Raw genomic sequence first — 22,804 nt, forward strand, 5'->3', positions numbered from 1 at the left:
AGCAGTCACCTCTCCGCTCAGCAGCTCAATCATCTTGTTGCTGAGCTCCAGGATCTTCTTGTTCCTCTCATGTAGCAGGGAGTGCGGGGGAGGCTCTGTGATGGGGCCCGGGCTCCGCCCTCCTGACTCCTGGAGATGGATGATGGGAGTCACACCGTCCCCCGGTGTCTTCCTCACTATTGTGTAATCCTGTGTATGGAGAGAGACACTTAGGGTATGTGCACACGTCCGGATTTCATGCAGAAATTTCCTGAAGAAAACCAGAAATTTTCTGCAAGAAATCCGCATTTTTTTTTTGCGTTTTTTTCCCGTTTTTTTTTAGCATTCTGCAAGCGTAATTAGCTTGCAGAATGCTAAAGTTTTCCAAGCGATCTGTAGCATCGCTTGGAAAACTGACTGACAGATTGACAAGTGTGACCAACTTGTTACTATAGATGCTGCTTATGCCGCATCTATAGTAAAAGATGAAATGTTTAAAAATAATAAAAAAAAATAACAAATGGTTATACTCACCCAGACGATCTCCTCAGCGGCGTCCGTTCCTATAGATGCCGGTGTGGTTCAGGACCTGTGATGACGTCGCGGCTTGTGATTGGTCGTGTGAGTCACATGAGCGGTCACGCGACCAATCACAAGACGTCATCACAGGTCCTGAACCACACCATCTATAGGAACCGAAGAGAGAGCATGCACCGGAGAGGCAGGAACACTTCGGGGGCCATCAGAGGGTGAGTATAGGACTATTTTTTATTTTAATTCTTTTTTTTTTGACCAATTATATGGTGCCCAGTCCGTGGAGGAGTCTCCTCTCCTCCACCCTGGGTACCAACCGCACATAATCTGCTTACTTCCCGCATGGTGTGCACAGCCCCGTGCGGGAAGTAAGCAGATCAATGCACTCCTAGGTGTGCGGAATCCCCGCAATTCCGCATTTTTAATGAACATGTTGCTTTTTTTTCCGCTATGCGATTTTTTCGCAGAAAAAATCGCAACATTTGCACAAAAAATGCGGAATACCCTGTAAATAATAGGAGGCATATGTAAGCGTTTTTTTTTGCGTTTTTATCACCTTTTTATAGCGAAAAAACGCGAAAAAAATGCGAAAAATCCTGAACGTGTGCACATGGCCTTAGGGAGAAGAATTCCTTCCCGACTCCAGATCTGACAATCAGTAGAAATCCCGGGATCAATAACCGTCTCCAGTAATCTGGGGCCATAACCGGGAATATTATTCCCCTCCGGACAGACATCCCGGCCCCTCTACAGCTCTTATAGGGAATCCCCATGACAACTCCTCCGGGCAGAGAGCTCCTCACAATCACTGCTCTTACAGGAGAGAATCCTTCTCTCTATTCTGGATTTCCTCCTCCCGATGTCGGACTTGTCACAGAACACAATAAAGCTGATAGAAATGTAGAGGAGTTACCTCTCCGCTCAGCAGGGAGACGATCTCCAGGGCCAAGTGGAATAATCTTCTGGTGGTCTCATCCCTGTCCTCATCCATCCTCAGGATCTCATTCAGAAGAAAGGATTAAAACCGGATCAAATGGAGGATTTCGTCCTGCCACCACCTTCATGATATAGAAGAAGGAAATCACAGTAGACTATATAACGGGAGATAGAGAACTCCACTCAGTGAGCATCGAAAGAAACAGTTACTCCGAGCCGCCAAAACATAGATTACATGAGGATTCCCAAAAAGCAGATTTATATCACGGCCATAGGCGGATTTATCACTGTCTGATAGAGGCAGGTACCACCTCAGAGTAACCATGCTTGATGTTCCTACTAACATGAATGCTACGCTGTAACTAAGGCTCCAACAACGACCGATGGATCCTGTAACTAAGGCTCGGATCATATCTACAAGACGTCACCGACCACGACCGATGGATCCTGTAACTAAGGCTCCGATCACATCTACAAGACGTCACCGACCACGACCGATGGATCCTGTAACTAAGGCTCCGATCACATCTACAAGACGTCACCGACCACGACCGATGGATCCTGTAACTAAGGCTCCGATCACATCTGCAAGACGTCACCGACCACGACCGATGGATCCTGTAACTAAGGCTCCAATCACATCTACAAGACGACACCGACCACGACCGATGGATCCTGTAACTAAGGCTCCGATCACATCTACAAGACGTCACCAACCACGACCGATGGATCCTGTAACTAAGGCTCCGATCACATCTACAAGATGACACCGACCACGACCGATGGATCCTGTAACTAAGGCTCTGATCACATCTACAAGACGTCACCGACCACGACCGATGGATCCTGTAACTAAGGCTCCAATCACATCTACAAGACGACACCGACCACGACCGATGGATCTTGTAACTAAGGCTCCGATCACACCTACAAGACGTCACCGACCACGACCGATGGATCCTGTAACTAAGGCTCCGATCACATCTACAAGACGTCACCGACCACGACCGATGGATCCTGTAACTAAGGCTCCGATCACATCTACAAGACGTCACCGACCACGACCGATGGATCCTGTAACTAAGGCTCCGATCACATCTACAAGACGTCACCGACCACGACCGATGGATCCTGTAACTAAGGCTCCGATCACATCTACAAGACGTCACCAACCACGACCGATGGATCCTGTAACTAAGGCTCCGATCACATCTACAAGACGTCACCGACCACGACCGATGGATCCTGTAACTAAGGCTCCGATCACATCTACAAGACGTCACCGACCACGACCGATGGATCCTGTAACTAAGGCTCCGATCACATCTACGTCACTGACCACGACCGATGGATCCTGTAACTAAGGGACCGATCACATCTACAGACGTCACTGACCACGACCGATGGATCCTGTAACTAAGGCTCCGATCACATCTACAAGACGTCACCGACCACGACCGATGGATCCTGTAACTAAGGCTCCGATCACATCTACAAGACGTCACCGACCACGACCGATGGATCCTGTAACTAAGGGACCAATCAATCGTGCCTGCTGTTTGTTTTTTTTCACACCCCCGTGAGCACATCAAGCAGCCGCGCTGAACTCGTGCTGCCGTTTTCCTCTTTTTCTCACAACCCTGTGTGCACATCCAGCAGCCTTGCCGAACTTATGCCTGCCGTTTTGCTTTTTTTTTTTTTTCACCCCCTTGCGCCACCCTCGTGCGCACATCCAGCAGCCGCCGAATTTTGGTAAGTGACACAGTTCACTTATCAGAGCTCGTGCCTGCTGTTTTAGATTTTTCTTTTCACAGGCATTTTTTTCTCCCCATTTGCTTTTTTTATTTTAGAATTTTCTTTTTCAGACAAGTTTGCACCAATCACTATCCCCCCCCCCACATACACATATAGTTATAAATAAAGTACACAAAGCACCATATTTACACAAAAAAATCTCCCGCCCGTCACGTTCATCCCAACAGCGCTATTCAGTGGAGGAGGCATATGCTTTCCTTGCTTCCGACACTGATAGCAAGGGAGAGGATCCCACATTTCTTTACTTTTCAGATTCTTCATCCTCTTCCTCCTCGAGTCCTGTGAAACTGCCACGAAGACATCCCAGGACAGAAGATGAGGCAGCGCCCACTCCTGAAGATGAACCAGCGCACCCCTCTTCGGACCCCGTATGGACCTCGCCCTAAAATTACGAGCCACTGATTCCTGATTTTGTGGCAGAATCAGGAATGAAGTCTGACACCACCGGCCTCATAGAAATAGACTTTATTAACCTCATGGTGGAGCAAACTAATTTGTACGCTCGGCAATTTTTTGCGCAAAACCCCGGTTCATCATTTTCTAACTGGTCTCCTGTAGACGCAGTTTAAATGATGCAGTTTTGGGGTCTGATCCTTCATATGGGGATCCTGAAGAAGCCAGAACTTCAGCAGTATTGGAGTGCTGATATTTTATACAACATTCCAATGTTACGAATGGTCATGACCCAGGCACGTTTTGAGGCCATCCACAAATTCCTGCATTATAACGATAATGCACGGTGTCATGCACGAGATGACCCCAACTTTGACCGTCTGTTCAAAGTTCGGCCGGTCATCAAACACTTCAACAAAAAGTTTGCTGAAATGTACGCTCCCCAAAGGGACATCTGCGTGGTTGAGTCCTTGGTTCATTTTAAGGGAAGGCTCAGATTCCGTCAGTACCTGCCCAGCAAGAGGGCCAGGTATGGAATCAAATTCTATAAGCTGTGTGAGAGTACCTCAGGGTACACCTACAGCTTTAGAGTCTACGAAGGGAAGGAGTGTCCCCCTGTCCTGGGAGTGAGTGGGAAAATTGTGTGGGATTTGGTGCACCCACTGCTGGATCAAGGTTATCACCTCTACAGCGATAACTTTTATTCCAGCATACCATTCTTCAAATCCCTCTCTGCGCGAGGTACTGCAGCCTGCGGTAGTGTCCGCAAAAATCAGAGAGGCCTCCCGAAGGAGTGACAGCAGAGCCCCATGTAGCGACCACCTGCTGGTGGTCAAGTGCCCTCAGCACTGTACGAGGTACCAGGGCTGTGGAGTCGGTAGGCTAAATCTCTGACTCCAACTCCGACTCCTCAATTTCCATGACTCCGACTCCACGACTCCCTCATACATGGCTCATGTTTAAGTTTAAGTGACAAATTTACTGTGGTAAAATGGTAACATCAGGCATTTAAATATTATTATGATACAATATATTTATTGGAATACAACTTTAGAACAAACAACTTTTTCATATTTACAATTTATTATACACTCTGCAGTAAGTGTAAACAAAAATGTACTGAATAGCATTTGTGCAGTCTATGAATTTGTTCTGAGAAATAGTATCGCCCCCATCAGATCCTCCTCCATAGATGACCTCACATCTGACCTCATTATTTTATGGCTACAGAACGACCTCTCTACACTACCTTGGGTTGGTGGTAAAGCAGTGACCACATGGGCGACATCGCTAACAATTTCAGGGTATAAAGGAATTGCCTCGTGCACAGTCAGTTTTGATGAACGATTGAACTCTTCTACTTCTTTGAGAGCAAGTGAAAAACGTTACTGAAATATGGTCAATCTACTTTCTATGGGAGTGGAATCTTTTTCCCTGTGGCAACGCTTTGCCTGCACCATGTCGTCCAAATACTTTTCAAAATCAAACTCCTCATCTGATGAGGATGAAGGAACGGCAGCAGCAGCACTGGCAGGACCCGAGTCCTCTTGCTCTTGGCCGTCCTGTTGCTCATCCTAAATGCTACCTCAATCAGAGCTTCTTTTCCTTTAGTAAGCTGTTGATCATCCAGCAATATACCATGACTCGGGTCCACATAAACAGCTGCCAGAAGAATTTTTATTTTCTATTAGCAGTGTCTCTCTCCATTTCACTGAAGCAGCATGGCCATCTGCGATTAAACCTCCTCTTTGGGACAGGCCAAACAACAAGTTCTTCCACTCCTTTATAAAAATTCCAGGAGTTAAATCCTCAGCTTGTGACTTTTTAGTCACTGTAAATGGGTGATGAAGCAATTCCTGCAATTCAGCCACCTGTGTCCATTGACCTTCATGTAGTGTTACCTGAGGGTTGGCCATATCTACAAGGAAGGGTTTCAGCTCAAGTAATCGCTCAATCATTAAATACAGTTAAGTCCATATATATTTGGACACAGACAACATTTTTCTCTAATTTTGGTCATAGACATTACCACAAGGAATTTTAAACAAAACAATTCAGATGCAGTTGAAGTTCAGACTTTCAGCTTTCATTTGAGGGTATCCACATTACAATTGAAGGGTTTAGGAGTTTCAGCTCCTTAACATGTGCCACCCTGTTTTTAAAGGGACCAAAAGTAATTGGACAGATTCAATAATTTTAAATAAAATGTTCATTTCTAGTACTTGGTTGAAAACCCTTTGTTGGCAATGACTGCCTGAAGTCTTGAACTCATGGACATCACCAGACGCTGTGTTTCCTCCTTTTTGATGCTCTCCAGGCCTTCACTGCGGTGGTTTTCAGTTGCTGGTTGTTTGTGGACCTTTCTGTCTGAAGTTTAGTCTTTAACAAGTGAAATGCTGCTCAGTTGGGTTGAGATCAGGTGACTGACTTGGCCATTCAAGAATATTCCACTTCTTTGCATTAATAAACTCCTGGGTTTCTTTGGCTTTATGTTTTGGGTCATTGTCCATCTGTAGGATGAAACGACGACCAATCAGTTTGGCTGCATTTGGATGGATCTGAGCACACAGTATGGCGGCTCTGAAGACCTCAGAATTCATTCCTGTGTGACATCATCCATAAACACTAGTGACCCAGTGCCACTGGCAGCCATGCATGCCCAAGCCATCACACTGCCTCCGCCGTGTTTTACAGATGATGTGGTATGCTTTGGATCATGAGCTGTACCACGCCTTCGCCATACTTTTCTCTTTCCATCATTCTGGTAGAGGTGTTGATCTTGGTTTCATCTGTCCACAGAATGTTCTTCCAGAACTGTGCCGGCTTTTTTAGATGTTTTTAGCCTTTTTCCTCTTGACACTTATGAGTGGCTTCCACCGTGCAGTGAACCCTCTGTATTTACTCTCATGCAGTCTTCTCTTTATGATAGATTTGGATATTGATACGCCGACCTCCTGGACAGTGTTGGTCACTTGGTTGGCTGTTGTGAAGGGGTTTCTCTTCACCATGGAGATTACTCTGCGATCATCCACCACTGTTGTCTTCCGTGGGCGCCCAGGTCTTTTTGCATTGATGAGTTCACCAGTGCTTTCTTTCTTTCTCAGGATAATAATAATAATAATAATTTTATTTATATAGCGCCAACATATTCCGCAGCGCTTTACAACTTATAGAGGGGACTTGTACAGACAATAGACATTACAGCATAACAGAAATCACAGTTCAAAACAGATACCAGGAGGAATGAGGGCCCTGCTGCTCGCAAGCTTACAATCTATGAGGAAAAGGGGAGACACGAGAGGTGGATGGTAACAATTGCTTTAGTTATTTGGACCAGCCATAGTGTAAGGCTCGGGTGTTCATGTAAAGCTGCATGAACCAGTTAACTGCCTAAGTATGTAACAGTACAGACACAGAGGGCTATTAACTGCATAAAGTGTATGAGAACATGATGGAGGAACGTGATTATGTTGTTGTTTTTTATTAATAGGCCACACAGGGATAATTAGGTTAATGCGTTGAGGCGGTAGGCCAGTCTGAACAAATGCATTTTTAGGGCACGCTTAAAACTGTGGGGATTGGGGATTAATTGTATTAACCTAGGTAGTGCATTCCAAAGAATCGGCGCCGCACGTGTAAAGTCTTGGAGACGGGAGTGGGAGGTTCTGATTATTGAGGATGCTAACCTGAGGTCATTAGCAGAGCGGAGGGCACGGGTAGGTTGGTAGACTGAGACCAGAGAGGAGATGTAGGGTGGTGCTGAGCCATGGAGTGCTTTGTGGATGAGGGTAGTAGTTTTGTACTGGATTCTGGATTGGATGGGTAGCCAGTGTAATGACTGGCACAAGGTAGAGGCATCGGTGTAACGGTTGGCGAGGAATATGATCCTGGCAGCAGCATTCAGGACAGATTGGAGCGGGGAGAGTCTGGTAAAAGGTAGGCCAATTAGTAGAGAGTTACAATAGTCCAGACGAGAATGAATAAGTGAGACAGGATGGACCAAACTGTAGATTTTGCCACTCCTAATATTGTAGCAATTTCTCGGATGGGTTTTTTCTGTTTTCGCAGCTTAAGGATGGCTTGTTTCACCTGCAAGGAGAGCTCCTTTGACCGCATGTTTACTTCACAGCAAAACCTTCCAAATGCAAGCACCGCACCTCAAATCACCTCCAGGCCTTTTATCTGCTTAATTGAGATTGACATAACGAAGAGATTGCCCACACCTGTCCATGAAATAGGCTTGGAGTCAATTGTCCAATTACTTTTGATCCCTTTAATAACAGGGTAGCACATGTTAAGGAGCTGAAACTCCTAAACCCTTCATCCAATTTTAATGTGGATACCCTCAAATGAAAGCTGAAAGTCTGAACTTCAACTGCATCTGAATTGTTTTGTTTAAAATTCATTGTGGTAATGTCTATGACCAAAATTAGAAAAATGTTGTCTCTGTCCAAATATATATGGACTTAACTGTAGGTGCTGCCCCACCGAGTGGCTTGATCCATAGTTGCCTCTTTTCCAGCACGTCTCTTCAAGATGGAATCAATTTTAGGGGTTCTGGCAGCAATGGCCAATTTCCTCTCTTTGCCAGTCAGAATTCCAGCATGTCCCTCTTGCAGACTATCTCTTATTGCCAGCTCCAGGGTATGCACAACACAGCGCATGTGATGAATAGAAAAGAGGTGTGAAGCAGCTTCAACAAGATCATCTAATTGTAAAGAATCATTTTGCTGTTCTTCTGTAGTAATATCTGTTTGTTCCTCCATTATGGGAAAAGGACTGCGGCCTTCCATCTCCAACATACGGAAAGTGAAATGTTCTTCTAGCTGCTGTTCACCTTCATTAATCTCATTCATCAGTTTAATGGTATTTATGTTTGTAGCATTATCAGTTACAATAACAAGAACCTGTTTTTTTTTTTAGTTCATAATCTTGCAGAACTTTTTCCACTAAGGTCTGGAGAAACTGGCTGCTGTGAAGAGCTTTAGTATCTTTTACTGCCAGTGTATTCGTAACAATTTGTTTGGTGTAACAAACATATCAAATGTTGATAGCAAAATAGTTCACTCTGTGATGTGTGCAGGCTTCCATTTTAAGAAACACAAAGCGTCTCTTGAGAGTCTTTGTATCATTTTCCTTTTGGTTAAGGGCTTCTTCAATCACTAATTTTCTAATACTTTATCTTTCAAGAGAAACACAAAGTTTGTGGGCAATTTCTCCATTAAGAGCTGTAAAAGCTGTTCGTGCAAATAATGATAATGGTACACAGTCCTTCACAACAAGCTCGATGAGCTGTCTTTTAAACACATCTTCTGTCATTGTTACAGTAACTTTGTCACTTGCAAAATATCTTGTAACTGATGTTTGATATGCTCTTTCCTCCTCCTTTGCCTGGCGGGAAGTGCTGGTCTCTGGTTTCTTGGTGCTGTTGTGATCTTTTTCAATCACAGCTTTGTAAACTTCTGGGTGGCAGGGTTGTAAATGTCTTCTTAGATTGGAAGCTCTTGAAGGAGCATTTTTATCACTGCCTAATTTTGGCATCACAGCATTTGTTTTCATCTGGGTCACTTATACAGTGGCACACAAAATGTTTATTAGCTTGAGTCACTGTGAAATGCTCAAATACAGCTGACTTCATAAGAAGCTTCTTAGACATTTTGTAATTATGTAAATTCGCTCTCAAAATAATTTTGTCCTGAAAAAAAATAAGGTAGATTGTAATTCTTCCAAGAATAGGGAATCATGCACTGTATAATTTAGGATATAAATAAAACAACATAAATCAATAGGACAGATGATAAGTGTAAAGATTATAAAATGTCAGATAGCTTTATGCTGAGCTTTCAATGTCAGGCTTGTCTCAGGGTACAGCTCACTAAATGCTTCACATCATATTTCATCACAGTCTATGAAGAGGGGAGGATGGAAGGAGCATGTTTGTGCTGAATCATATTGCAGAACACACACACACAAATATATATGTTCTCAACGATCCTGTTACTGTATTTCTGAATTTGAGATGTTAGAATATAAGGGGAAAACGGTTTTCTATGTATAGTGTATATAAGTCATCAGAGCAGCTAATTTCTCCAAACATGAGCTAAGAGGAAAAACAAACTAAAACATCAAGAATACATAGACAACATATACTGGATTATTGATTTATGCACAGTTTATTGAAAGTTTAGATATTCTTTAAGAAGTACTTACCTGAATCCTGCTTTCCTGTTCACTCCAGAAGTTCTGAGATAAATACAGGCATTCCTTCCCTGTGTTTGTTATTTTTTCCCTTATCTGTAGAGGAGGAGCTTCACTGCTTATCATGAACATAAGATGCAGCACAGATTCATCTCAGCTAAGAGTCTAGACCTTACATCAGGAATAGAACAGACATTAATAGGACATTTCATAACTTTCCCAAATTCTTATGATACAAATATTCCCCACAAACTGCATTAAACTACTGTACCCAATCTACTATATAATTGTCTAAGGGTCACTTCCATCTTTCTGTCTGTCTGTCTGTCACAGAAATCCCAAGTCGCTGATTGGTCACGGCAAAACAGCCACAACCAATCAGCGACAGGCACAGTCCGGCGGCAAAATGGCCACTCCTTACTCCGCGCAGTCAATGCTCGGCGCCTGCTCCATACTCTCCTCCAGTCAGCGCTCACACAGGGTTAATTGCAGCGTTAACGGACCGCGTTATGCCGCGGTGTAACGCACTCCGTTAACGCTGCTATTAACCCTGTGTGACCAACTTTTTACTATTGATGCTGCCTATGCAACATCAATAGTAAAAAGATCTGTTAAAAATAATAAAAAATAGTTATATACTCACCGTCCGTCGGCCCCTCGGATCAGGAACAGGCCTTTCCCGCTCCTCCGGTGACCGCTCCATGCATTGCGATCTCGCGAGATGATGACCTAGCGGTCTCGCGAAACCGCTACGTCATCATCTCGCGAGACCGCAATGCACTCTTGGGACCGGAGCGCGTGAGGAGCATCGGTAAACGCCTCGCTTGGATCCGGGGGCCAACGGAGGGCGAGTATATAACTATTTTTTATTTTCTTATTTTTAACAGGTATATGATGCCCACATTGCTATATACTACGTGGGCTGTGCTATATACTACGTGGGCTGTGCTATATACTACGTGGGCTGTGCTATATACTACGTGGGCTGTGCTATATACTACGTGGGCTGTGCTATATACTACGTGGGCTGTGCTATATACTACGTGGGCTGTGCAATATACTACGTGGCTGTGCAATATACTACGTGGCTGTGCAATATACTGCGTGGCTGTGCAATATACTGCGTGGCTGTGCAATATACTGCGTGGCTGTGCAATATACTGCGTGGCTGTGCAATATACTGCGTGGCTGTGCAATATACTGCGTGGCTGTGCAATATACTACGCGGGCTGTGCAATATACTACGCGGGCTGTGCAATATACTACGCGGGCTGTGCAATATACTGCGTGGCTGTGCAATATACTGCGTGGCTGTGCAATATACTGCGTGGCTGTGCAATATACTGCGTGGCTGTGCAATATACTACGTGGACTGTGCAATATACTACGTGGACTGTGCAATATACTACGTGGACTGTGCAATATACTACGTGGACTGTGCAATATACTACGTGGTCTCTGCAATATACTACGTGGCTGTGCAATATACTACATGGCTGTGCTATATACTGCGTGAGCTGTTATATACTGCGTGGGCTGTGCTATGTACTATATGGCTGTGCTACATATCTATTTTAGAATACCCGATGCGTTAGAATCGGGCTACCATTTAGTTTATTATATATTTTAGGAGTCGGAGGCGGTTCATTTTACACCGACTCCACCTCCACAGCCCTGCGAGGTACCTCTACACAGGTCAGCAAACCGGACTGTGTACGGGGCTACAACAAAGACATGGGGGACGTTGATCTCTCCAATCAACTCCTCCAACCGTACAGTGCTTTGAGAAAGGCCAAGGTGTGGTTCAAAAACACCAAGGTTACTTCCGGGTAGCCGGTTTTTCCGGAACCCATGACGTCACACCTGAGAGGGGATCCGCCCAGCCAGGACAGGAAACCCTACTGAAAATAAAAGGGCGGTACCTCTCTGTCGCTTCAGTTGGTTTTCAGAGCATGAGAGGCCCCCCTGGTTAGTACACATGGCAATCCAACACCACATTATATTAACTAAAAACACCCAAAACGATAGTGCACACCGAAAAGGTGAAAAAAAGGGGGGGAATATACGGGCTACCCGTAAGTAACCTTGGTGTTTTCCCTTCCCCTATGACGGCACACCTGAGAGACTTTTGTAGAAAGAAAAACCCTTAGGGAGGGACCACCGCTTGTAGCACCCTTCTACCAAAGGTTAGGTCAGCAGAGGAAGAAAGGTCTAGCCGGTAGTGTTTGAAAAAAGTTGAGGGTGAGGACCAGGTAGCGGCCTTGCAAATTTGGTCAATTGATACCTCAGCTTTCTCTGCCCAGGAGGTAGCCACAGCTCTGGTGGAGTGAGCCTTGATGCCGTCAGGAACCGGAGTGCCACTTGCAGAATAGGACAGACTAATGGCCTCCCTGATCCATCTAGCAATGGTACTTTTAGCTACCCCACATCCCTTTTTACTACCTTGAAAGGCTACAAATAGGGTTTGACCTTTCCTCCACTGACTAGTCATGGTTATATATTGTAACATGGATCCCCTCACATCTAGCATATAGAACTTTAGTTCACCCGGATTTTTAGGATTATTACAAAATGATGGTAATGTGATCTCCTGACTCCTATGAAATTTTTGGACTACTTTGGGGAGATATGCCGGATCTGGTCTTAAGATTATTCTGTCATCAAAAACCTGAGTGTAAGGAGGGCATATTGATAGAGCTTGTAAATCACCTACTCTACGGGCCGATGTTAGGGCTACTAGCAGGACCGTTTTCAGGGTGAGTAATTTAGGTGATAATTTCTGTAAAGGCTCAAAAGGATCTTTGGTTAAAGCCTCCAAGACTAGATTTAGATCCCAAGGAGGGATTTTGGGAATAATAACTGGTCTAGACCTGCCAAAGGATTTTATAAATCGTGAAACCCATCTATTAGACGCTAGGTTGCAATTATATAGGGCCCCTAAGGCTGAAACTTGAACCTTAAGGGTGCTGGTTGCTAACCCTAGCTGCAAGCCTGCTTGTAGAAATTCTAGGATGGGACCCACTGGAGCTACATCCCCTAACGGCTCCCCTAAGAAATCTAAAAATTTCTTCCAGGTCCTACCGTAGATTCTAGACGTTATAGGCTTTCTGCTTTTTAATAGGGTGGAGACTAACCCTGGTGAGAAACCTTGGCGGCTTAGTAGCGCCCTCTCAAAAGCCAGGCTGCCAGATGGAAGCCCTTCACCTGAGAGTGGGTCACTGGTCCCTGGGTTAACAAGTCCGGCACATCTGGCAGAATCCACGGGTCTGTTAACAACATCTGCCTTAGAAGGGAGAACCATGGGTCTTCTTGGCCAGAATGGTGCTATGAGTATTATTTTTGCTCGGTCTTCTCTGATTTTCCGGACTACTGTTGGAATCATCACTATTGGGGGAAATGCGTAAGCCAGAGAGAATTTCCACGGTATTAGTAGGGCATCTTCTGCGAAAGGATGTTCGTTTGGGTTCAGTAAGCAACATTTTTTCACTTTTTAGTTGCGTGAGGTGGCTAACAAGTCTATCTCTGGTGTACCCCAGGCCTGTATTATTTGTTGGAATATCTCGGGATTCAGGGACCATTCCCCTTGTCTCAGAACTCTGCGACTCAGAAAGTCTGCCTGAAAGTTTTCTACCCCTCTTATGTGTAGAGCTGTTAGGGAAGATAGGTGTTGTTCTGCCCAATGAAATAGTGAGTTTGACACCTCCATGAGGTTCCAAGACCTCGTCCCCCCCTGGTGATTGATATAGGCCACTACTGCTCGATTGTCCGTCATGACTCGAGCATGACGGCCCTGGAGCCGGGGAAGAAAATGTTTCAAGGACTTTACTACTGCCAATAGTTCTTTTACGTTTGAGGCATAGCTCTTTTCTTGGGGGGACCAAGTTCCTTGAATTGAATGGGATCTCAAGTGAGCTCCCCAACCTATGTTGCTTGCGTCGGTCGTGATTACATCCTCGACCGGTTTCTGCCATTGGACTCCCATAGTGAGATGTTCATCTATGGTCCACCACTTTAAGGAATTTCTTACATCCTGAGGAAGACATAGACTTCCTTCCAAATGCCCTCTTAACAGTCTTTGGGCTGACAGAACTTCCCACTGCAGTTGTCTCAGGTGGAATTGTGCCCATCCTACCGCTGGAATGCAGGACGTTAACGAGCCTAGTAGGGACATCGCTTTCCTTAGGGTCATTGCTGGTTTTGGATCCGGCGCCCGCCCCCGACGTCACGCGGGCACGCCCATTCCCAGCGTGCCTTGCGCGTGACGTCAGACGGGCGACCCGGAAGCGGCCTGCGCACTTGGATGCCGGCAGAGGGAGGAGGGCTGCGTGGCAACCACGGAAGGAGCCGGGTCCGACCGTGCTGCACCAACACCCGCTCGGACGCAGAGACCCCGGGGGACCTGCGGACGGCGCTTCCAGGCTCCCGAACACCGACGCACAGGCGCTGCCTGCTCTTCCACGCCGGGACGGGACCTGGGTGAGTGGAATCACTGCCGTGTTCAGCACGAGGGTCCCTGTCAGGACAGGAAACCCAACTGAAGCGACAGAGAGGTACCGCCCTTTTATTTTCAGTAGGGTTTCCTGTCCTGGCTGGGCGGCTCCCCTCTCAGGTGTGCCGTCATGGGGGAAGGGAAAAGCTGTCCATTCACATCGTACAAATGGCAATGCTCAATGCTTTCCTGCTGTCAGGATGTGCACACCACACTGATACGTCGTACCTTCAGTTCCAGGAGGTAGTGGTTAAGGCCCTGATATTTGGCACTCAGGCAGGAGCGGGCTCCAGTACTTCTGGAACTGAATGTGTTCATATTGTACTAGGTCAGCATTGCCCGGGGGTGATCCTGCCAACTGGATGACAAGGTAAGCCGCAAAAAAGTGCCGAGTGTGTTACAAAAGGGAAATACGCAAGGACACCATTTATCAATCTGACACCTGCCCCGACAAACCTGGCCGGTGTATGAAGGATTGCTTCAGTCTGTACCACACCTCCATGCACTACTAATTTACTTTACAGGAAACAGTAGATTAGTTCCAAAGAGGGGGCACATCTAGATACGTTCCTTGGTGGCCTAGTCTCCAAAATGATGTCACTTGTGATTTTTTTTTTACTGTTTAGGCACATCAGAGGCTCTGCAAACGGAACATGATGCCCGCAGACCATTCCATCAAAGTTTGCATTCCAAAACGTCACCACATCCCTTCCGAGCCCCGACGTGTGCCCAAAAAGTAGTTTTTTTCCCACATATGGGGTATCAGCGTACGCAGGACAAATTGGACAACAACTTTTGGGGTCCAATTTCTCCTGTTACCCTTGGGAAAATTAAAAATTGGGGACTAAATGATCCATGTTTGTGGAAAAAATATGATTTTTTTATTTTCACACTCGGGCGTAATTAACTTCTGAGAAGCACTTGGGGGTTGAAAGTGCTCAACACACATCTAGATAAGTTCCTTAGGGGGTCTAGTTTCCAAAATGGGGTCACTTGTGGGGAGTTTCCACTGTTTAGGGACATCAGGGTCTCGCTAAACGCGTCATGGTGTCCAATCTCAATTCCAGCCAATTTTAGCTAGAAAAAGTCATACGGCGCTCCTTCCCTTCCGAGCTCTGCTGTGTGCCCAAACAGTGGTCCCCCCCCCACATATGGGGTATCAGTGTACTCAGGACAAAATGGGCAACAACTTTTAGGGTCCAGTTACCCTTGGGATAATAAAAAAATTGGGGACTAAACGATCATGTATGTGGAAAAAATATGATTTTATATTTTCACGCCCGGGTGTTATAAACTTCTGTGAAGCACTTGGGGGTTCAAAGTGCTCACCACACATCTAGATAAGTTCCATATGGGGTCTAGTTTCCAAAATGGGGTCACTTGTGGGGGGTTTCCACTGTTAAGGCACATCAGGGTCTCGCCAAACACGTCATGGCGTCCAATCTCAATTCCAGCTAATTTTAGCTTTAAAATGTCAAACGGCACTCCTTCGCTTCCGAGCACTGTTGTGCGCCCAAACAGTGGTTCCCCCCCACATATGGGGTATCAGAGTACTCAAGATAAATTGCACAACAACTTTTGGGGTCCATTTTCTCCTTATACCTTTGGGAAATTAAAAAAATTGTTGCTGAAAGATCATTTTTGTGACTAAAAAGTTAAATGTTCATTTTTTCCTTCTATGTTGCTTCTGCTGCTGTTAAACACCTGAAGGGTTAATAAACTTCTTGAATGTGGTTTTGAGCACCTTGAGGGGTGCAGTTTTTAGAATGGTGTCACTTTTGGGTATTTTTTGCCATATAGACCCCTCAAAGTGACTTCAAATGTGAGGTGGTCCCTAAAAAAAATGGTTTTGCAAACTTTGTGGTAAAAGTGAGAAATCGCTGGTCAACTTTTAACCCTTTTAACAAAAAAAAAATGTTGGTTCCAAAATTGTGCTGATGTAAAGTAGACATGTGGGAAATGTTATTTCAGAACTATTTTGTGTCACATATTTCTCTGTTTTAAGGGCATAAAAATTCAAATTTTGAAAATTGCAAAATTTTCCAAATTTTTGCCAAATTTTTGTTTTCTACATAAATAAATGCAAGTTATATCGAAGAAATTTTACCACCAACTTCACGTACAATATGTCACGAGAAAACAAACCCAGAATCGCCAAGATCCGTTGAAGCGTTCCGGAGTTATTACTTCATAAAGAGACAGTGGTCAGAATTGTAAAAATTGGCCGGGTCATTAACATGCAAACCACCCTTGGGGGTGAAGGGGCTACGTGCATCAGCTGACTGCTGGTGATACAGTTTCTCTATGGAGACCAGCCGTGCAGTTGCAGCTCTCTGGTGTCAGCTTCTTCTGGTGTTTGGAGTCCTGTTTCTGTGTCATCTGTGGAGTGGAGCTTGGCAGCGGTGTCTGGAAGCTAAGTGTGGTATTTACTCCTTGTCCCTTTGGTGTTTGTCACTGTCCCCTGTGCGGTACTATCTGCAGTGGTGAGGCTAGCGCTCCTTGCCTGCCAGTGCACTAGCCAGGGCAGTGCTAGGTGACCGCAAGGGACGAGGTTGCTGAGGGCAGTGGGGGGGGGGGGGAAGGACCCACTTAGGGTGTTAGTGGAGTGCAGGGAAAGGCTCAGGTGGTGACCGTCTCCCATTTCCCTATCAGTAGGGCCTTCCTCTCCCCATTTCCATCCCGTTGTGTGTGTGTTGTGCCGTTTGGGACATTATCACCAACCCATATTTTTTAAGGTGAACCTATGGCTCAAGCCAAGGCTTTTGCCCAGCTGATCCAGACCCTCACTGACGAGGTTCAGGAGCTGCGGTGTCAGGTGGTGCAGCAGCTTTAGCAGGTGTCAGGTTTCTGGCTCTCGGCTCATGTGCATGCTCAACCAATCCAAGATATCTCTACCTGACAGCTTCCCTGGACGGAGAGATACATTTTTGGTTTTTCAGGAGGCCTGTAAATTATATTTCAGGCTCCGCCCTCGTTCTTCAGGGAGTGAGGAACAGCGTGTGGGGATTAAAGTCTCCCTTCTCAAGGGTGATCTCCAATCCTGGGCCTTCTCCCTGCCGACTGATTCACCATCTCTGCGGTCAATGGATGAGTTTTTTGCAGCATTGGCAGTGGTGTATGGGGATCCTGATGGTGTCTCCCTGGCTCAGTCTAGATTCCGTAAGATCAATCAGGGGGGCGGGCTGGCCGGCTGAGGAGCACTGCTCAGAGTTTAGGAGGTGAGCCACTGACACGCAGTGGAATCACCCTGCCCTTAGGAGCCATTTTTGTCAGGGTCTGTCATCTAGGCTACAAGATACTCTGGTGCAGTACGCTGCTCCGAGGTCGTTGGAAGCCGCCATGTCCCTTGCTATCCGGGTGGATAGACGCCTCAGGGAGAGACATACACCAAATCTGCCCCTGTTGTCCTTTCTAGGGAGGAGGACACAGCGGTGCAGATGGACAAACCTATGCAGGTGGGATGAGTCTCTTCTCAAATGGGGTTGCCTGCGGTTCGCCGTGATATGGGGGCATGTTTCTACTGTGGATTTACGGGTCATTATATCAATGTCTGCCCAGCTCGCACCAAAGTATGTTCACCATCTCAACGTAACGCCTCCCTTGTGTCTCCTCTCCTCCCCGTGACGCCTCCCTTGTGTCTCCTCTCCTCCCCGTGACGCCTCCCTTGTGTCTCCTCTCCTCCCCGTGACGCCTCCCTTGTGACTCCTCTCCTCCCTCGTGACTCCTCTCCTGCCCCGTGACTCAGTTCCCCTCCGACTCCTCTCCTCCCCTGTGATGCCTCTCTTGTGAATCCGCTCCTCCCCCATGACTCCTCTCCTCCCCTCCCCCATGACGCCTCCCTTGTGACTCCTTTCCTCCCTCGTGACTCGTCTCCTGCCCCGTGACTCGCCTCCCTTGTGACTCCTCTCCTCCCCCCCGTTATTTCTCCCTAGTGACTCCTCTCCTTCCCTGTGACACCTCCCTTGTGACTCCTCTCCCCGTGACTCCTTCCCCTGTGACTCTTCTCCTCCTCCCGTGACTCCTCTCCCAGCCCTTTCAGCCTTTGCCCTCTCTGTCTGCGCTCTCAGGCAGGCTGCTGCTATGGATGACTGACTGCAGCGGTTCAGTAATAGAGTTATAAATTATTTTAATCAAAAACAACAATTATTGTATCACACAATTCTCACAATGGACTCAAACCACAAATACAAAAGCCCGGACCCCGGGCACCAAACAGACACCAAACCCTCCTGTAATCTCACCGGAATGGCGGGAAATCTGCTGCTGGCTGACACCAGAGAACACGAGCTGCACACAACCAGGACGGAGCTGCTGCACTGAGCTGAAGGACCTGTGGTGACGTCACCGTCATGTGATCAGGGGGCGGGGCTCAGGAGAGTAGTGGTGAAGGACCTGTGGTGACGTCACCGTCATGTGATCAGGGGGCGGAGCTCAGGAGAGCAGTGGTGAAGGACCTGTGGTGACGTCACAGTCATGTAATCAATGCAGGGGGGTGATCACTTCATCTCCTGAGCTCCGCCCCCTGATCACATGACGGTGACGTCATCACAGGTCCTTCTGCCTTTTGTGGTGGTGCTTTGTTCTCCGTTATCAGCCATCACACAGACACGTGCCTGTACATTACACACAGTCCTGGCGGAAGCTGTGGTCTCCCTGGAGACGGCTGCAGACGGTGCAGTGTTCCCCCAGAACATGGCCACCATCCTCCATGGTTTATTTACCCGTCATGTCCTCTGTGCATTGGAACAGCACAGAAAAACCCACACAGGACACAACGTCACACAAAGCCCCAAGCTGTGCTGGGCAGAAGTGCTGGCGCCTCCAGAATGTCTGATCGCGCCCTCTGGAGTCATTACCTGTAATCAGCCCCTTCCTATAATCGTCACCATCATAATCATCACCGGCCTCCTCCTCTCCCGGGATGCTGGACTCTTCCTCCTCCTCCTCCTCTCTGTTGCAGCCGGGGGTTTACAGAATTTAAGGCGCCATCAGAGAGCGGTCGCCTTGTTGCAGCTGGGGAGTTAATTAAAGGGGTTGTCCACTACTTTCAGTTAACCCCCCAATGTATCCCCCCGGGGCCCCTGATGCATTGTGCAAATACCTTCTGTTGCCATTTTCGCCTGTGAGCGGCGCTATGGCGGCAGCTGAGTCCGGGTCACGTGACCTCCAGGCTGCAACCACCGCTAATTTCCACCGACGTCACGTCAATTTCCAGCCTCTGGAAATTGACGTGATGTCAGCAGCAGGCGTGACCCAGCCTCCACAGACAGCGGTCACTCATCAAGATGGGCGGGGCTGGGGCAGGGCGGGACTAGGCAGTGATTGTGCGGGAGTCGCCGCCGGTGTCTGCGTGCCGGCCGGGGCTCTGCTTGCTGGTGCCGGTATGTGGGGGCTGGCGCCGGTATGTGCTGTGTCTGCTGCGGGGGGGTGGTCTTTGGGGTGTGTGTGTCTCTCTCTGTGTGCAGGCATTGTCCGATGGGACTACAAGTCCCATCGGGCTCTGCCTGCTACAGTGACAGTGAGTGACACATTAGCCAATGATGGGACAGTAGTAGTCCCATCATCCGGCTAATGTGTTGAATGTAAAAAAAACAAAATACACATACACACATATATAATAGATAGAACACACATACAGTACATACATACATAGAACACACATACAGGACATGCGACGACATGCAGCATGCAACAACATGCGACGACATGCGCCCTGCAACATCATGCGACGACTTGCGCCATGAGACATGCGACATGTGAAGGCATGCGACAACATGCACCATGCGATGACATGCAACATGTGACATCATGCAGCATGCCACATACAGTACATACATACAACATATATACAGACATACAGTACATATAACAGAGTACATTCTCACCATCACTTGTCACTTTGTTCCCTGAAGCCAGTGTCACCTATAAAAAATATTAAAATAATAAACAAACACTATACTCCCTGATCCGCAGAAATCCAATTAAAACGAGTGTCCCTCGACGATCTCCCGTGGAGAACAGAAGCATCAGCTGATGCGACCGCTCTCCAGGGGCTCCAGGAACACAATGAGGGGAGGAAGGTATCCTTCCACAATGTATTCCCCCACAATGTATTCCTACGCCCCTGTGAGAAAATAGTCCCTAGTCTCACTTTATGGCATTGCTGTATGAGAAATTTCCCACGCAGCTTTTTGCCATAAAGTGAGACTTTGAACTATAGTAACCTCTCAGTGATGCAGTGCAGGAGCCATTGTCTCCTGTCAGTGTGTCACTGAGGGTCCTATAGAGCAGTGACATCACCCGATGTCACTGTTCTATAGGGGAGATCGTCGTGGGACACTCGTTATTATTTGGACTACGGCGGACAGGTAGTATACGGTTTGTTATTTTACGTTTTTTGCAGGCGCTGAAGTATGGTAAGTATGGTGAAATGAAGAATATTAAAATACTTTTTTCCTAATGTGCGTGTTTTATTAACCATTTACTAGTATTGGATTAATAATGGATAGGGTCTTATTGATGCCTCTCCGTTATTAACTCGGCTTAATGTCACCTTACAATAGCAAGGTGACATTAACCCCTTATTACCCCATATCCCACCGCTACACGGGAGTGGGAAGAGAGGGGCTAAGTGCCGGAATTGGCGCATCTTACAGATGCGCCATTTCCGGGGCGGCTGCGGACTGGTATTTGTAGCTAGGGGGGCCAATATCCATGGCCCCTCTCTAGGCTATGAATATCAGCCCGCAGCTGTCTGCATAGCCTTTCTGGCTATAAAATATAGGGGGACCCCACGTCATTTTTTTTGGGGATCCCCCTATTTTAATAGCCAGTAAAGGCTACGCAGACAGCTGCCGGCTGGTATTCATAGCAGGCTACAAATATCGGCCCCCGGCCGTCGGCTTTCCCCCTCTGGCGCAGAACATTTTGCGGGAGCTCATGCCATTTTTTTTTCTTTTTTTTTTTTTTTTAACTGAAACATATTGTTCATTAACCCCTTTCTGCCAGCTGACGGAATAGTACGTCAGCTGGCAGTATCCCCCGCTTTGAGGTGGGCTTCGCGGTGAGCCCACTTCAAAGCCGCAACATGTTAGCTGTTTTCAATTTAAAAAAAAAATGTACTTGATCGCTAAACGGCATAGCGAGAAAAAAAAATCAAAAGACAAAATTAGGTTTTTTTGGTCGCCGCGACACTGCATTAAAATACAATAATGGGCGATCAAAAGAACGTATCTGCACAAAAGTGGTATCATTAAAAACGTCAGCTCGGCGCGCAAAAAATTAGCCCTCACCCGACCCGATATCTCAGAAAATATAGACACTACGGGTATCGGAAAATGGCGCAATTATTTTATTTTTTTAGCAAACTTTGGAATTTTTTTTCACCACTTAGATAACAAATAATGTAGACGTGTTTGGTGTCTATGAACTCGTAGTGACCTGGAGAATCATAATGGCAGCTCAGTTTTAGGCTGTGTGCACACGTTGCAGATTTGGGGGCAGAATTTTCTGCACAAAATCTGCATCTCCTTGCAGAAGACGCCGCTGCTTTTTGGATGCATTTTTTTCACGTTTTTTTCATGTTTTTTGCGCGGTTCTGATGCGGGTTTTTTGTGTGGTTTTGATGCAGTTCTTGGTGCGGTTTTTTTGTGTTTTTTGCGTGTTTTTTGTGCATTTTTGTATGTGTTTTTGAAAGCTAAATAAAGATGTATTATTGAACAAAAAAAAGATTGTGATGTCATTATTGTCCAACCCACACTTAATTACACACAGATAGACATATAAATGATAGATGAAATGGATAGACAGAGCTACATATAGATAGATCTATAGATGCATACATCTACCTATTGTATATCTATCTATAGATGTGTCTGGATAGATATATCTATTGATAGATGTATGGATAGTGTAGGGTGTGTGTCCACTGTCCGGATTACATCCGAATTAGCTGCAGATTGGATGTTGCGTACTTGTAGTTCCATCGGATGATGCCTGCACACACACCCCAAAAGACCCCCCCCCCCGCACACACCCGAACAGTCCCACACACACCCGAACAGTCCCGCACAGCGCTGCACACATCCAAACAGTCCCGCACACATCCGAACAGTCCCACACACATCCGCACAGCCCACAGACCCCGCACACCTGAACAGTCCCACACAGGGCCGCACATATCCGATCAGCCCGCAGACCCCGCTGTTGTGAATTCCATTTCTCGGACTCCCTCCTGTGGTCATGAATGGTACTTTGGTTAGTTCTGCTCTTGGACTCCCTCTGGTGGCTTTGAGCGGAACTGCTGGTCTCTGAGGTTTGCTTTCTCAGCTGCCCTCGTTTATTGTTATGCTGTTTCCCTATTTAACTCTACTCAGATCGTTACTTCATGCCAGCTGTCAATGTTTCAGTATTGGTTCAGATCTCTCTTGGACTTCTCTGAGGACCTGTCTACTCCAGCAG

At 46.6% G+C, this 22,804-nt stretch overlaps 2 protein-coding genes across 3 annotated transcripts in view; one reads left to right on the forward strand and one right to left on the reverse strand.

Moving 5' to 3' along the window:
- The window catches only part of LOC143793513 (uncharacterized), a 42,185-nt gene extending 23,488 nt beyond the window's left edge, over nt 1-18,697 (reverse strand). The window contains exons 1-3 of one of the 2 annotated variants that reach the window (XM_077280546.1): nt 18,586-18,697; nt 1,427-1,571; nt 10-189 (exon numbers count right to left, since the gene is read on the reverse strand). In XM_077280546.1, the coding sequence (XP_077136661.1) occupies nt 10-189; nt 1,427-1,504 (258 nt within the window). In that variant the 5' untranslated portion in view covers nt 1,505-1,571; nt 18,586-18,697. The remainder of the gene's footprint in view (nt 1-9; nt 190-1,426; nt 1,572-18,585) is intronic. The other variant, XM_077280547.1, reaches the window with a different exon arrangement.
- Nucleotides 1-22,804, forward strand: part of LOC143793553 (uncharacterized) — a 351,737-nt gene that overhangs the window by 115,765 nt on the left and 213,168 nt on the right. The window lies entirely within an intron of this gene.

Source organism: Ranitomeya variabilis, chromosome 1, assembly GCF_051348905.1.
Source record: "Ranitomeya variabilis isolate aRanVar5 chromosome 1, aRanVar5.hap1, whole genome shotgun sequence".
Taxonomy (NCBI): Eukaryota; Metazoa; Chordata; class Amphibia; order Anura; family Dendrobatidae; genus Ranitomeya; species Ranitomeya variabilis.